Here is a 13,348-nt window from a genome sequence, read left to right as displayed (position 1 = left end):
ACACAACCCCTTTTCTCCGCCGCTCTAACACACACACGCACGCACACATATGCAGCGTATTGGCAAATATAAGCTTGTGTGGGCCGCTCTTGGGGGTGGCGATGGTGTTGGTGTACGCGCTGTTCGCCGCGGCAGCCGTTGAAATCTTAAAATTTCATGTATTTTCGTTAATTTCGCCTCCTCTTCTTCTTCAACTGCTACTTCCGCTCGCATTAACTGCAATTTTGCTTGCTTTTGAANGCGCGCTGTTCGCCGCAGCAGCCGTTGAAATCTTAAAATTTCATGTATTTTCGTTAATTTCGCCTCCTCTTCTTCTTCAACTGCTACTTCCGCTCGCATTAACTGCAATTTTGCTTGCTTTTGAATTTCAAAAATCTATCAATCAATCAATCAATCATCAAGACAATTGACTTAAACGCTACTACTAAACGTTCATTCACTGCATTCACAGAAATTTGTTACAAAAATTTAAAAAATAAACGTAAAAATAAAATTTTTAAAACTTTTAGTACACATTATTATTAAAATTTATTTTTTGTATTTTTTTTCTTTTAAATATGTATGCAGATCATTCGTGGGCGCGTATTCGCTTTACTAAAAACTAACGAGTTCATTTTTGTTTCAAATTGAAAGATACTTTGTTTCATACGTCATTAAATGAGATAAACCTACATACCTATGTAGTATGTAGTACCTATGTATGTATATTTGCGTTTGTATGTGTGGTGTGTTTTATGAAACGAAAAAGTAAAAGTGAAAAGTGAAAGTGGAAAATGTCGTGGCAGCAGGCCCTACTAGACCTCGCTTATACTGTAAGTAAATTATGTTTACTGTGTTTGTGTCTGTATGTATCTCTGTCTGTATGTTTGTATGTATGTAGGTGGGGTTGCTTCGAATACACTTCTCTTCTTGCATTACGCAATAATGGATAGTTAAAAAAACATGCTTAACTTAATAACACGTCTTCAACATCTTACACGATTTCGAACGTTCGATCTTCATCTTCATCTTTTCGAGGTCGTCTTATCGTCGAGCAGCAGTTATCATATCATATATTTAAAGCAAATCGTTCGTTATGGTCGGCTCGTAAACTCATCTCCCTCAAGAACCACTTCCTTAAAGATCGTCGTGCTCCACACGACGACAGCTAAACGATCGTCGTTAACTGCACTGACAACGCAGACGCCTTCAGCTTCCATATCAACCGTCAACAGCTTCAGCATCAGCCTCCACATTCACGCAATTCAGACATCTCACTATTTCGCTCGTCTCGTTGTCGCCGCCATCGCCATTGCCGCCGCTCGTGCCACCAACTCATTAAACTGAGCTGTCGCAACGAACGCTTAACGCAGCGGCCGACGTCATCGTCTCCCTGGTCAACGTTTGCAATTCACGATGTTTGCGTTGAGATCGCTGCGGATGCACTGCCATTATAACTGTAACTGGTGCGATCCGGTGAGTAGAGTTTGTGTTTGGTGATTGTGAATGTTGGGCTGATGGTGATTGTGCGTGCCAGACTCTTCATGAATTGTGGCAGCAATGAGGTCCAGCCGCGATGATCTTGACGCAGTGTGAGATAGATCTCGAAAGTGGATACCATTTCGGGATCCAATTTGAGTTCGGCGATGCGTCGTGAATTATTCGGTTCGTCTTCGAATTCGATGTAGATGGTGCAGCCGCGTATGCCGCAGGGTTCCTTTTCCGAAACTCGTATTATTTCGGCGGCAATGCGCTGCGTGAGATCACAGGGTAGGGAGACTTCGGTGCAGGTGAGATTGCGCTGCTTGGCCGCACGCAACTCGTCCAACAGGCGCAGTGAGAGATCATCAACGGCTGCTGCATCGATATCATCACAGTTGAAGAGATTAGCTGAGGGATGCTGGGAGGGTGTGTGCTGGATGGTGAGGTAGCTACCGCCCACGATTGCAGTTTTAGTGGTTGTGGTGGTGCCGTTGAAGGTGGCTGGAGTCGTAGATGGGCTGTTGGTGAAGGGGGTAGGTGCCGAGGCCACACGGCTCGCTGACATCTTCTTCACTTCCTTCAACGACGGTGGGGCAATCATCACCTCAGGCACCGCCAGCAGCTCTTCAGTGCTTGCTGTGCGTTTGGTTTTCTTAATATTATGATGCATAATACTGTTTTTCGCATTTTTATTGTTAACTGTGGTATTGTTGTTGTTATAATTGTTATTGTTGTTGTTGCTAATATGATAATTCTGTTGATTCTGCAGATATGGTATGGGTATGCTGGCCGTGGGCTGTGGATTGACAGCCACCTCGGGCTCTGCGTCGATGCAGGCGCATGACGAGAGCGGTAAGAGCGGCGATAATGTGCTGGTCCAATCTGTACGTGAAAAGAGAAAAAAACAAAAATGAAGTGAGATTAGTAAAATGTTGATAAAGGTGTGTAAATATGTTTTTAAGCTAAGTATGTATGCAATGCCGCTAAGTTTATTTTTCTTACAGCCAAAGTAAATCGAGATAAAGAATTGAAAAGAAAAAAAAACCAACAAAAACTAGCACACTAAAACAATAAGCAGGCAAATAAATTTTCTAGAATATTCGAGTGGCATGGAAACGAACACGCACACACACACACACAGGCACTTGCTTATGCCAGCGCAAACACGAAAGCAAACGCCGCACTAACAGCGGCCGCCGAAGAGCAGGCAGCATATCTTTATGAGAAAATACGCTGCAAAGTGTAAAGTGGGTGAGCACACACTCGCATACATGCATGGCAACAGCCAGCAGCCGAGGCACCGTTACCACCACCAACGTCTGCACCACCGCCATCGCCATCGCCAACATCGTGATGGCTGTCGTTCGTCTGCCGCTCGCTTGCGCTGCACATACATACATACATATGTACATATATGTGTTTGCCCGTTAATCCACCCCTCGATCACCCGCAATGGCAATAACTATCTAACGAACATGTGCTACATCACTTCGCGTTCATTTGCTTTGCTTTTGTGCAGCCGCTTGGTAACAACAAACGTTGGAAAAATAAAAATTGTAAAACCAAAAGAGGAAAAAAAAAATTACAAAATACATACGTTGATTATCGTTATGTGCGACTTGTTTTTGCTGTTATTGCAGCTTGTTTACTTGTACAGCGCGTTACATATGTGTGTATGTATGTACTTATGTATGAGCTGGGCCAGCAGGCGACTTGCACAAAATGCTCGTGCGTAACGCAACGCAACGCCCGTCACACGGCGAGCGAACGAGTGCGAAAGGGTGAATGGCTGATTGGCGGCGTTGACGGTGAACTGTATGTGCGCCCACATGAAACCGCTATGTGTGCATCTAATAGATACCTACTATTTTTTTTTTGCTTTGTTGCAATTCATTTGCTATTCTTTTTTTGTGGCTCTTTTGTGCAAAACCGTAAGATTTTGCAAATTGTTTACGAAAACATAATTGCAAGGGTCCGAAATTAATTAGTTCAGTAGGAAAAAGTGTCAAGTGTGCAATCTGTTTGCTTTTACATGCCAAAAATTTGTGAATGCAATTTTAAATTGTGTCTTTAAAAATGTTTTTTTGAAAACTAGGTATTAATAAAGTAAACCTTGCAGAAGAGGTTTTCGGAACTAAAACAAATGCAAAAATGTTCATGATTTTAAAATTCTAAAAATTTATTTAATTAAAAAATATTTTCAAAAATGGAGATTTTCAAAAGTAATCGTTAAATGCACAAAATGTTTTAAATTAAATTTTCTTAAAAACGTACATACTAAAAAATTTCAACATTGTAACATTTCCAAATTTAAAAGAAAAAGTTGTATAAAGCCCCAAAAAAAGTAACAAATCCTAAGTACAAAAGTTTGAGTAACTTTTGAAACCATACATAAAGATATCTAATTTAAAGGGAAAGCTCAAAAATTACAATTTTTTGATATTAAAAAAGTTTAATTTCAATAATTTTTTTAAAGGTGCTCCGCTTTATTTTGTAGGCTTTTATTTTAATGTAAGTACAAGTATATAAGTACGGAAAAATTTCCAGAAAATTCAGCTAAAATTCTCTATATTTTTCTAAATTCCAATCATACAAAATACGAGTATCTATCAAGAAATCTATTTAGCATTTCTTCTTTTCAATGCTGTTAACTGAATTTTCCGCAATTTTTTCCGATTTCTATGTGAACTTAAAATTTTCTCATTCTTTGTCGCAACTTACCTCTTACTTTACTGGACCCGTATATATTATACTTAGATTGATATTGTTGTTGCACCGCAAGTACTTCCATTTTCATTTAAATTATTTGTAAATAAAAATGTATTTGCAGAATTATTATTATTTTTTTTATACAAAATTGCTTTCGGTGGTAGCGCTGCTTGCTGGCTTCACACTTCTTCTCCCGATTATTTCGACTGGAGGTAAGTTTCAGTCGAAATCACACTGGTTATATGTATATATATATATCACTTAGAACGCTTAGGTTCAGTTCTTGGATTTTTTCAAAAATATTCTTAATGATTTTTGAAAAAGTTCTTGCTCTGCTTTAACTTCGATCTGCCTTTGTTGCTATATCACAATTTGCTGAATTTCCGTTTTGTATTAAGTTGTTGAATTGCTTGCTGCTGTTGCTGCATCGGAAACTTAGCGTTTATGGTTGCTTTCCAATGCCGTTTTAGTTAATTTTTTTTTTAATTTTTTTGTTAAATTAACCGTTTTTGTAGTTTGAAATCACAGCACTTGATTCTGCTATATAGTTAAATTATCACTTAAATGGCGTTGGTCCGTTTCAGCTTTTCTTCAATAAGATTTGTTTGCTTGAGATGGCAATTTTTTGTTTTCATAAAATTTTAAATTTGTTAAAATTACAGAGTTCCTTCTGCGTTTATTCTCTTTGTAAAAAAAATAAGTACTAGAACGTAACTTATTCGCATAGATAGAATTCTTCTTGAAACAATTTTGTTGTTGTTAATTTTACTGCTTGCTTTGCTTTGAATGAAACTCACGTTCTTCACACTTTCTACAAATAAGTATCTATTTGACTCGCTTCTTTAAATATATACTCAGTTTCTACTTTGCCGTTTTTTGATGTGTACCTCTGCAGTGTTTCGAAGCTACTATGCCAAACCGGCTGAACGAGCCGCTTATTTATACTCGCGGTGGTGGTTTGCTCCCGAGTTGATTTTTTCTGCTTGCCTGCCTGAGCGGTTTGTTCCCCGCCTTGCCGCTCACCGTTGTTTATCAACCAGTCAGCCAGCTAGTCAGCCATCCTGCCTGTTGTCGCTGCTAGCGGCCGGCCACCGCACCATTGAGTATATAACTACAATAGGAGGCACGTACACACAAAACCTGAGCGCTTTCCTCCACATATGCACGAGTACCTATGTAGTTTTGAGTCNCAATAGGAGGCACGTACACACAAAGCCTGAGCGCTTTCCTCCACATATGCACGAGTACCTATGTAGTTTTGAGTCATTTGATCCACTCGCACCTTTGGCTCAGCGTACTATGCGCTCTTCTTTTGCTGCTATGGACGTTGCACACACACTCATCGAAAGGGTGGAGGAACGTGATAAGTGGAGCTGTTTGCTTTTTTGCTCTTTTCATAGCGAGAAGAACAATGGGGCTAAAAAGTGTGAGACTGTGTGAGCTCGCCACTAGTTTATCGATGCGATTCACTGAGTGCGTGCACATATGAACCTCCTCTTGACGCCGCACCCCACTCATTTGTTAATTTGTGTCGAATTGAGTGGTGTTGTTGTTTATGGTGAGCGCTCCCCTATAGAATCTGCACAAAAGAATCAGTGCTATTGTGTTGTAAATCGCTTTAATGCTCCAATGCCTACTCACAAACAAATTTACTATTCCATATGAATTGCAAAGCACATGAAATTTGGTGTTCTTTAAACAGCTGAGCATGGCTCAATTTGCCGTGAGCGTGTGATTGAGTGAGTGCAAACGCTGTTGTGGAGCAAAGAAGTGGTAATCGGGTAGCACTACTCTACAGAGCTGCGCTCAAATGCATTTGCTGATGCAATTATTGTTGGCTGCATGCATTGCTTGCGGGTGTTGTTGTTGTTGTACTCCACCTTTCAGCTGACGTTTAACCAAATCATTTGTCACAGCTGTATTTGTTATTGTTGTTTCTTACATGTTTGCCAGCGCAAGGATGATGAAAGTACAAATTAATTTTACAAATACATAACTGCTGACTGAGGGCTGAAGTAGAAAGAGACATACCTAGTAGGCTAGAGACATATATACATTTGTAGCTCGAGAGCGCGCACATTACAAATAGCGAAATGAGCGCCTGTTATTACCGGTCGTTTGCTGCTAAAGTTTGCTCAGGTGTTGCTGATTGCTAAATGGGTGGCTGACGCCTGCTGGTTGGTGGGGTGCTTACTGCCATTACTACCCCTAACACCTATTGCCAAACATAATCCAGCTATTTAATGATAAAACCAGCATTGAGATGATTGTTAGTGTATGCAGCTCGTTTCCGCTTTTCCCCACTCTCTCGTTCACTCATTCGTGAGTGCCATTCGTACATACCCCTCTCATGGTCGCACTCCAACAGCTGTTCGTCCCCCAATTTGAGCATGGAAAGTCGTTCGATAACTAACATAGGTAGATATGTATGTACATAGATATCTTTGTTATTTAATGTAACTCTTTCTTTTTTGACTTCAATTCTATGCTTTCCCTTCCTCCTGTGCTCGCTGGCTCACAATCAACTAGGCTCAGCTGGGGGCTGCGTTTCATACATAGCACGTTTTCTCGCGTTCTCTACCTTGCCCTCTCTCCTGCTGTGCATGCAGCCCCCCATCCCTGCGTTTCGTGTATATTCTACTTGCTTGGCTTCTGTAATCCTCTCCCGTTCGGTGCCTACGTGACTCTTTGCAGAGCGCATATGGCTATAACTATGGACGAGAATAATTTCGAACTTTTTTTTTACTCCCGCTGCCGCTTCGGTTCTCATATTTACTTTTCATTATGTACCAGGTATATTTACAGCCGGAAAGAGGTCATCTTTTTAGACGTTTTGTAGCCGCGCGTTGGATGAGTGCCGAGCAAGCAGCGGACGCACGAAAGAAGGAACGGATGCGACAGACAGGCATACGAACGTTTGGATCGACAGAACTACAAAATGTCTGCAGCGCTTGCAGACCGTTGTAAAGCTGTAGAAAATATTTGGAAAAATTATTTTACAAAAATATTTAATAAAATAAAATTACTGCGCTAGTTTCGTTCGCTGCTGTTGTTGTAGTTCGATACATTCGCTGTGCGCCGCCGCTGCCGTGAACTCATGCTGTTTCTTCGTTGATTTTTTCTACTTTTGTTTTATTTATTAATTTTTAATATTTTTCGTAGTTGGATTTTTTTTTTACTTTTGAAAGTTAATACCAACAGGATGCGAGTCCAATATATCAGAATAAAGCTGCTGTGGAAACGGGTTTGCAGGCAGTGTGCGGGTGAAAGCGATAAACTGTAGCTACCAACAAATGCAAAGAGCGTTGTTGGATGAGTAAAAAAACACGAAAAAAATTAATATTATAGTAATTGTGACAATCATAATAATCATTAAAAATGTGATTACGTGCACAGTGAGGCATACAGGCATAAGGGCCTGCATTTAGATATGACAATGAATATTCATGTGTATGTAGACTGCTAGAAAATTTAATTAAATTGAATTAGGGTTGTGGGCTACAATGTATAGCGGCTTAAATTACGAGCAAGAAAGTGATGTGAAAAAAAATAATACATTATATTACACACATTTTTTTTTACTAAACCAGCTTTAAATTCCAAGTCGCTTTTAAAATTAAAAACATTCGAAAACAAAAATTTATTAAAAAGTTAAATATTTTATAAAAAAAAATATTTGCGAACCTGTGTGCATAAATGCACTCAATGCGCGAAAACAATGTATTAATTTAAAATATGAAAAGAAAATTTTATATAAGAAAACGCAATTTTTTATTAAAATGTTTGAATCTTTTTCCGATATTAAATTAATTAACTATTTAATGAATTAATAGTTTGGAATTTTTATACACATAATTTTATAGTTATATTCAAACAATATTTGAATTTTTTTTTGCATACGGCTCTCAGGTCTTAACCGATTACATTTTCAAGCTATGTTTGAAATAGGTTGAAAGGTTTGATAGGCCAAAATTGATTGATTAAATTTTCAAGCTGCCTTTGAATTGGTTGCCAAGCTTTCATAGTCCAAAATTTATTACAGTATTTTTTATTTGCGAAATTATAATTTGTTCCGCAATAATTTAATTTTTATTTTTATTTTATAATTAGTATTTTTCTTTTTTTTTCTTTTTGGAGAGTTTTAACTTTTACATGCCTATGTATGTTTGTACGTATGTATACGTTCTCATTATCAACACTTATCGTTTAGATTTTTATTTTTGGATGCATAAAGAGGCTTGTCACTATAATCTACTTGGCTAGATAGATAATCCATATCTCTGTTATTTCTTGTTAATAGAATGATGTGCGATATATATATATATATATATGTATGTATGGTTTAATATTCAGTGGGCGATATCGATTATTTTACATACACATACATACATATGCATTTGCAGTATTTTACTTAGGTAATGAGCTTAAAACGCTGCTCCGTTTTAGAACTTACAAATAAATTTCCTTTGTGCTAAGACTTTATTGCTTTTTCCTTTTTTGCTAAAAAAATAAATAGTGGTAGGTATAATAACGAGGTTGAAATAAATTTTCTCTATTTGAATTAATATTTATCGATATATAAAGGGATTTATTGGTAAATGCATAAGTATTACCCTTTGCTGAGTATTTATCCCTTTAGCTGAGAGATGATTTGAAAATTTTATGGCGAGATTATAAAGTGGCATTTTAGAAAATGAGCTCAATTACCAGCGACAGAATAATAAAAAAAGTATATGTTTAATATGCCAAATATAGAAATTATGGGGCATTATTCGAATTTTGTTTTTTTAGTAAAACAGAAATACTCATCGCATCAAAGCGTTGATAAAATATCTCTTTTTACTTCAGTATCGTCGTTGCAAAACTTAAATGCTGATTTTCTAAAAGAAAAAAGGCGTGCGTACTAGGTACTCATGAAATTTGATGTGTAAAACATATGCGAACGGCAAAGCATAAAAGTACGTTTACATATACATAAATATAATCTCAATCAAAGCTCGTTAGCTGTCAAATTGGTTGTGCTTGTTATTCACACAACTCGAGGAAAAGTTTAGCTTCTTCTCTGTGCCACCGTGGTCACATTTTTCTGCTTCACATATCATGCCATTTAATTATATTTTAACTGAATATTTTATTAAAAATACCGTTACAAACCTATTTTCCATACTAGCTTCAATTTTTATTTACTTGATTGAAGAGAAATTTTTTTAGAAAAAAACTGGAGATCCACTTAAGTTTTTCGATATAACATTAGTAAATGTTACTCGATCGGTACGTAATAATTACCAAAATGAAGGCAAGACTTACTGTTACTGATTTATGATAATTATATGATGAAAATCTTTCAGATTATAAACAAATTATATTTAAATAAAAAAAAAAATTTGAACAAATTTTTTTGTCATTTTCCTATATGTATTTGCAATTTTTATAGCATATGCATAAACATAAGTAAACTAATTAGTGCTTCAAGAAGTTGCGCCTGTTCAGTGCTTCCATACTCATTTGCATAAACAGAATTTTTCCACGATGATGGTAAATAATGGCTTTTCTATTAGAACTACCGAAATTGCTCATAAATTTGTGAAAATTCGCAAACTATAGCTAATATTAAAAAAAGATTAGAATATTTGGAACCAGCGATCTAAATGCACACCAGCAATATTAATGCTGTTCTTTACATTTTTTGGCTATAGGCCAGTGCAATTATCAAAAGAACAATTAAAATTTTATTGAAAACAGATATTGAGATAAACGATAAATTAAAGGGCTGCGAGAAATGATATTTGACTTTACCTTTTGAGTTAACGGATTCATTATCTAATAATATGAACCAAACCTCTTTGCTGAACCCAGAATTTTTAACAAGAATTGGTCTAATTCGACTAGTATGCTGTCGGACACTTGGCGGTCGATGCGCGGGCTCTTACAATAAAAATAAAAGACCAATATTTCGCAGGCTTTCTCTTGACGTCATGGTACAATATATTTTCTTCATTACCAAGGGATTTGAGAAAAATTAGATTTTCGACCCGCCCTAGTGTATACGCGTGTTCGAGTGACGCAATCTGAGGTGAAATTTGGAATAGAGTTTCGTTCGATTCAAGCCCTGGTAAAAATTTTTTATATTCATTCCCACATTTTCCGTTCACGCTTTACATACAATTGTTTAATAAATCATATCGTGGAGCCTACCATAACCATACACAAGGGGCGGCTGATAAAGACGATAAAGGCCTAAGGTAACTAGATGCATACATATTTAATGGCTGGAAAGTATGGTTTTACAGCTTTAATTTTTTTAATGTAATCCCCCTCAAAGTGAAATATGTTTCGCTTAACTATTGTGAATACATATATTACAGTTTTCCACTGAAAAATATGCTTAAGATATCTTCTCAAAAAAATTGTTTACGGCCGCCTTCAGTTAACTGTGGTCCGAAAGGCTGTAACGGGCACTTACTTGCAGAAACACTCCAACTTGCCACGTTTCTTTTGTACGACTACCTCACGTGCCTCCTCCAGTAAATTACCGTGATACTGGCAATTAATGGCAGTGCCTTTAGGCAAGTAATCATTTAATTAAAATCCACTCACTAGAAAATACTAGCCATAATCTCCGACCCGGCGGCCGACTTTTCTACTTCGAATTACTTTGGTGGCTTTTCTCCTCTTTTTATTCACAGCGTCGAATTTTGGTGGGACTGCGCATCATACTGACAAATCCAGGTTTCATCAACGTTTACAAGGCATTTGCGAATTTACATAACTCAAACAAAATTCCACAAAATCCTTTCAGGTCTCCAATCGTCTTTGCTGATAACCAAAGCGCAAAAATTGTTTCATGTGCAAAGTTGTATGTAGAATCGGGTTTTTGTTAATGCGGTTCTCTCGTAAGTATTTATAAATAAGGTTTACATATATTTGATGTACATATATATGTATGTATGTATGTACATATAAACCTTTGCAAATGATTATGTATATTTTCTTAATGAAAAGAAGTCTGCAAAATTGTTTATACTTAGGATTGCATGTTTTCGTAAGTAAATCCAGTCACCATCGTCAATTTTCTCGAATTTTCGCACTTCTGTGCAAATGCAAGCGACAAAACCACATACATGCATGTATGCATAGGCTTACCTCATACATACAAGGATATACATAGATATGTATGTACATACATAGATGCACAAACACAGTACCTAGAAACACATGCAACCGGCAACTCCATTCAACACGAAGCACCAAAGTGAAGTGAAACGGTCTCTGCTAGATGGATAGGTAAGACCGGTGAGTTACATATCCATATGTGCAACATACATACTAGGGATGTTTCGAATGTCATATTTTCGGAATTCGAATGCGAATTTTCGGAATGCGAATGGCAGGAATAACATTAAAAAAAACTATAATCAACTAAAGTCATCATTTTTATTACTTAAAAATTTTGTAAATTATTACAACATTGAACTAGAACTTAACCTATACAGTGTTTTCATCTAGAAGTCAAAGTTCTAAAGGGGCAAATGTATTATATTTCAAAAAAATATATAATTTTGCTGCCTTTTCTCCCATGAGGCGGTTTCTTAGAGGCCCGCATATAAGGCCGACTGCGCTGAACAATTGCTCACTTGGAATGCTGGCAGGTGGAGCGCTCAAATATTTGCAGGCCAGATCTGTAAATTTGTCGTATTTTAGTTTAGTTTTCCACCAATCGAGAGGATTTTCACCGAGATGGGCTCGTTTTTCTTTAAGATAGACCTTCAATTGAGCCAAAAATTTCACATTTTTAATGTCTCCAGATTCTACATCCGAGCCTTCGCTTTCGCTGGGGGAATCTAAAATTATTTCTTGGTTGCTTATAAGACTTTTAGCAGTACTTGTTGGAGGCCCATCAATGTTGCTTGATATACTACTTAACCGTTTAGCGCCTCAAGCTAAAAGCCGGTTATTGTTCGCACCCTGGTTAGACAGACTTAGAGCTATTTCAAGAATATTAGAGTGGACTCTCTGCCCATGTACACATTCGCATTTGCGACACATTGGTATCACTTGATGCGAATGCGAATGTCCAATTCGAATGTGTGAAATGATGCGAATCATTAGCATAACGAATGCGAATGCAAATATTCGCAACATCCCTGATACATATGTACATATTTACGCATTATAAATGGTTATATGCAAGTATATGCATACATAGAGATGAATTTGTGCCGTAGAACCGGCAAACAGTTGAGTTGACGCTCACGGGGAATGAAATTTCCTGAAAATTTTCCATTGCCATAAAGCAAAAAAAACTGAAATAAAAGAAACTAAACAAAATAGAAGTGTGTAAATAACAATTGGGTAGGGGGAAAACGGAGGGTGGAAAGCGATAGAACCGGAGTCAATGAGGGAGTTTTAGAGCCAGTCAGCACAAATAAAAATGCATGNCCAATTCGAATGTGTGAAATGATGCGAATCATTAGCATAACGAATGCGAATGCAAATATTCGCAACATCCCTGATACATATGTACATATTTACGCATTATAAATGGTTATATGCAAGTATATGCATACATAGAGATGAATTTGTGCCGTAGAACCGGCAAACAGTTGAGTTGACGCTCACGGGGAATGAAATTTCCTGAAAATTTTCCATTGCCATAAAGCAAAAAAAACTGAAATAAAAGAAACTAAACAAAATAGAAGTGTGTAAATAACAATTGGGTAGGGGGAAAACGGAGGGTGGAAAGCGATAGAACCGGAGTCAATGAGGGAGTTTTAGAGCCAGTCAGCACAAATAAAAATGCATGCATGAGTTGCATGATTCGACGTACATATGTATGTATAAGTAGATAGATATATTGAAGCATACCTATGTATACATGTAGGTATGTATATGTATATATATGCACTTGTATAGACATATGTATGTTTAAAGGTAAATATGAACAAGTACATATTAAGGTATACTTTGCGATCATATGGTCACAACTAGGGCTAGGAATCTCATGCTAATACATGTTTTTATTGGGCATCTTCAAATGGAAATGGTTAAGTTATCTTCACTAATCATGAAATTTCCCTTGAAATGGAATTCAAACGTTCGTGCATGATTTTGCATATTTTGCAAAAATACCCGATTTTGCATATTTCTTGCGCATATTGTTGTAATATTTAAAAATAAA

At 37.0% G+C, this 13,348-nt stretch overlaps 1 protein-coding gene across 1 annotated transcript; it reads right to left on the bottom strand.

The window, feature by feature from the left end:
- Nucleotides 1-363: 363 nt before the first annotated feature.
- Nucleotides 364-5,092, bottom strand: LOC108375941 (protein scylla-like). The gene is made up of 2 exons (XM_017632101.1): nucleotides 4,183-5,092; nucleotides 364-2,343 (listed from the first exon to the last, which is right to left on the bottom strand). The coding sequence occupies exons 1-2, from the start codon at nucleotides 4,256-4,258 to the stop codon at nucleotides 1,391-1,393; spliced, it is 1,029 nt and encodes a 342-aa protein (XP_017487590.1). The 5' UTR covers nucleotides 4,259-5,092; the 3' UTR covers nucleotides 364-1,390.
- Between the last annotated feature and the right edge of the window lie 8,256 nt (nucleotides 5,093-13,348).

This window comes from Rhagoletis zephyria, unplaced genomic scaffold (genome assembly GCF_001687245.7).
Source record: "Rhagoletis zephyria isolate East Lansing unplaced genomic scaffold, Rhagoletis_zephyria_1.1 Rzeph_scaffold_09641, whole genome shotgun sequence".
NCBI lineage: Eukaryota > Metazoa > Arthropoda > Insecta > Diptera > Tephritidae > Rhagoletis > Rhagoletis zephyria.
Note: the sequence above shows the minus strand (reverse complement) of the source record. Positions and strands in the feature narration are given on the sequence as shown.

Bases quoted from the DNA above. Each gene is read 5' to 3' on its own strand.
- LOC108375941 (XM_017632101.1), bottom strand. From the start codon at position 4,258: ATGAAAATGGAAGTACTTGCGGTGCAACAACAATATCAATCTAAGTAT. The intron at 2,344-4,182 runs GTAAGTTGCGAC...TTTCACGTACAG, and splicing joins CGGGTCCAGTAAAGTAAGAG to ATTGGACCAGCACATTATCG.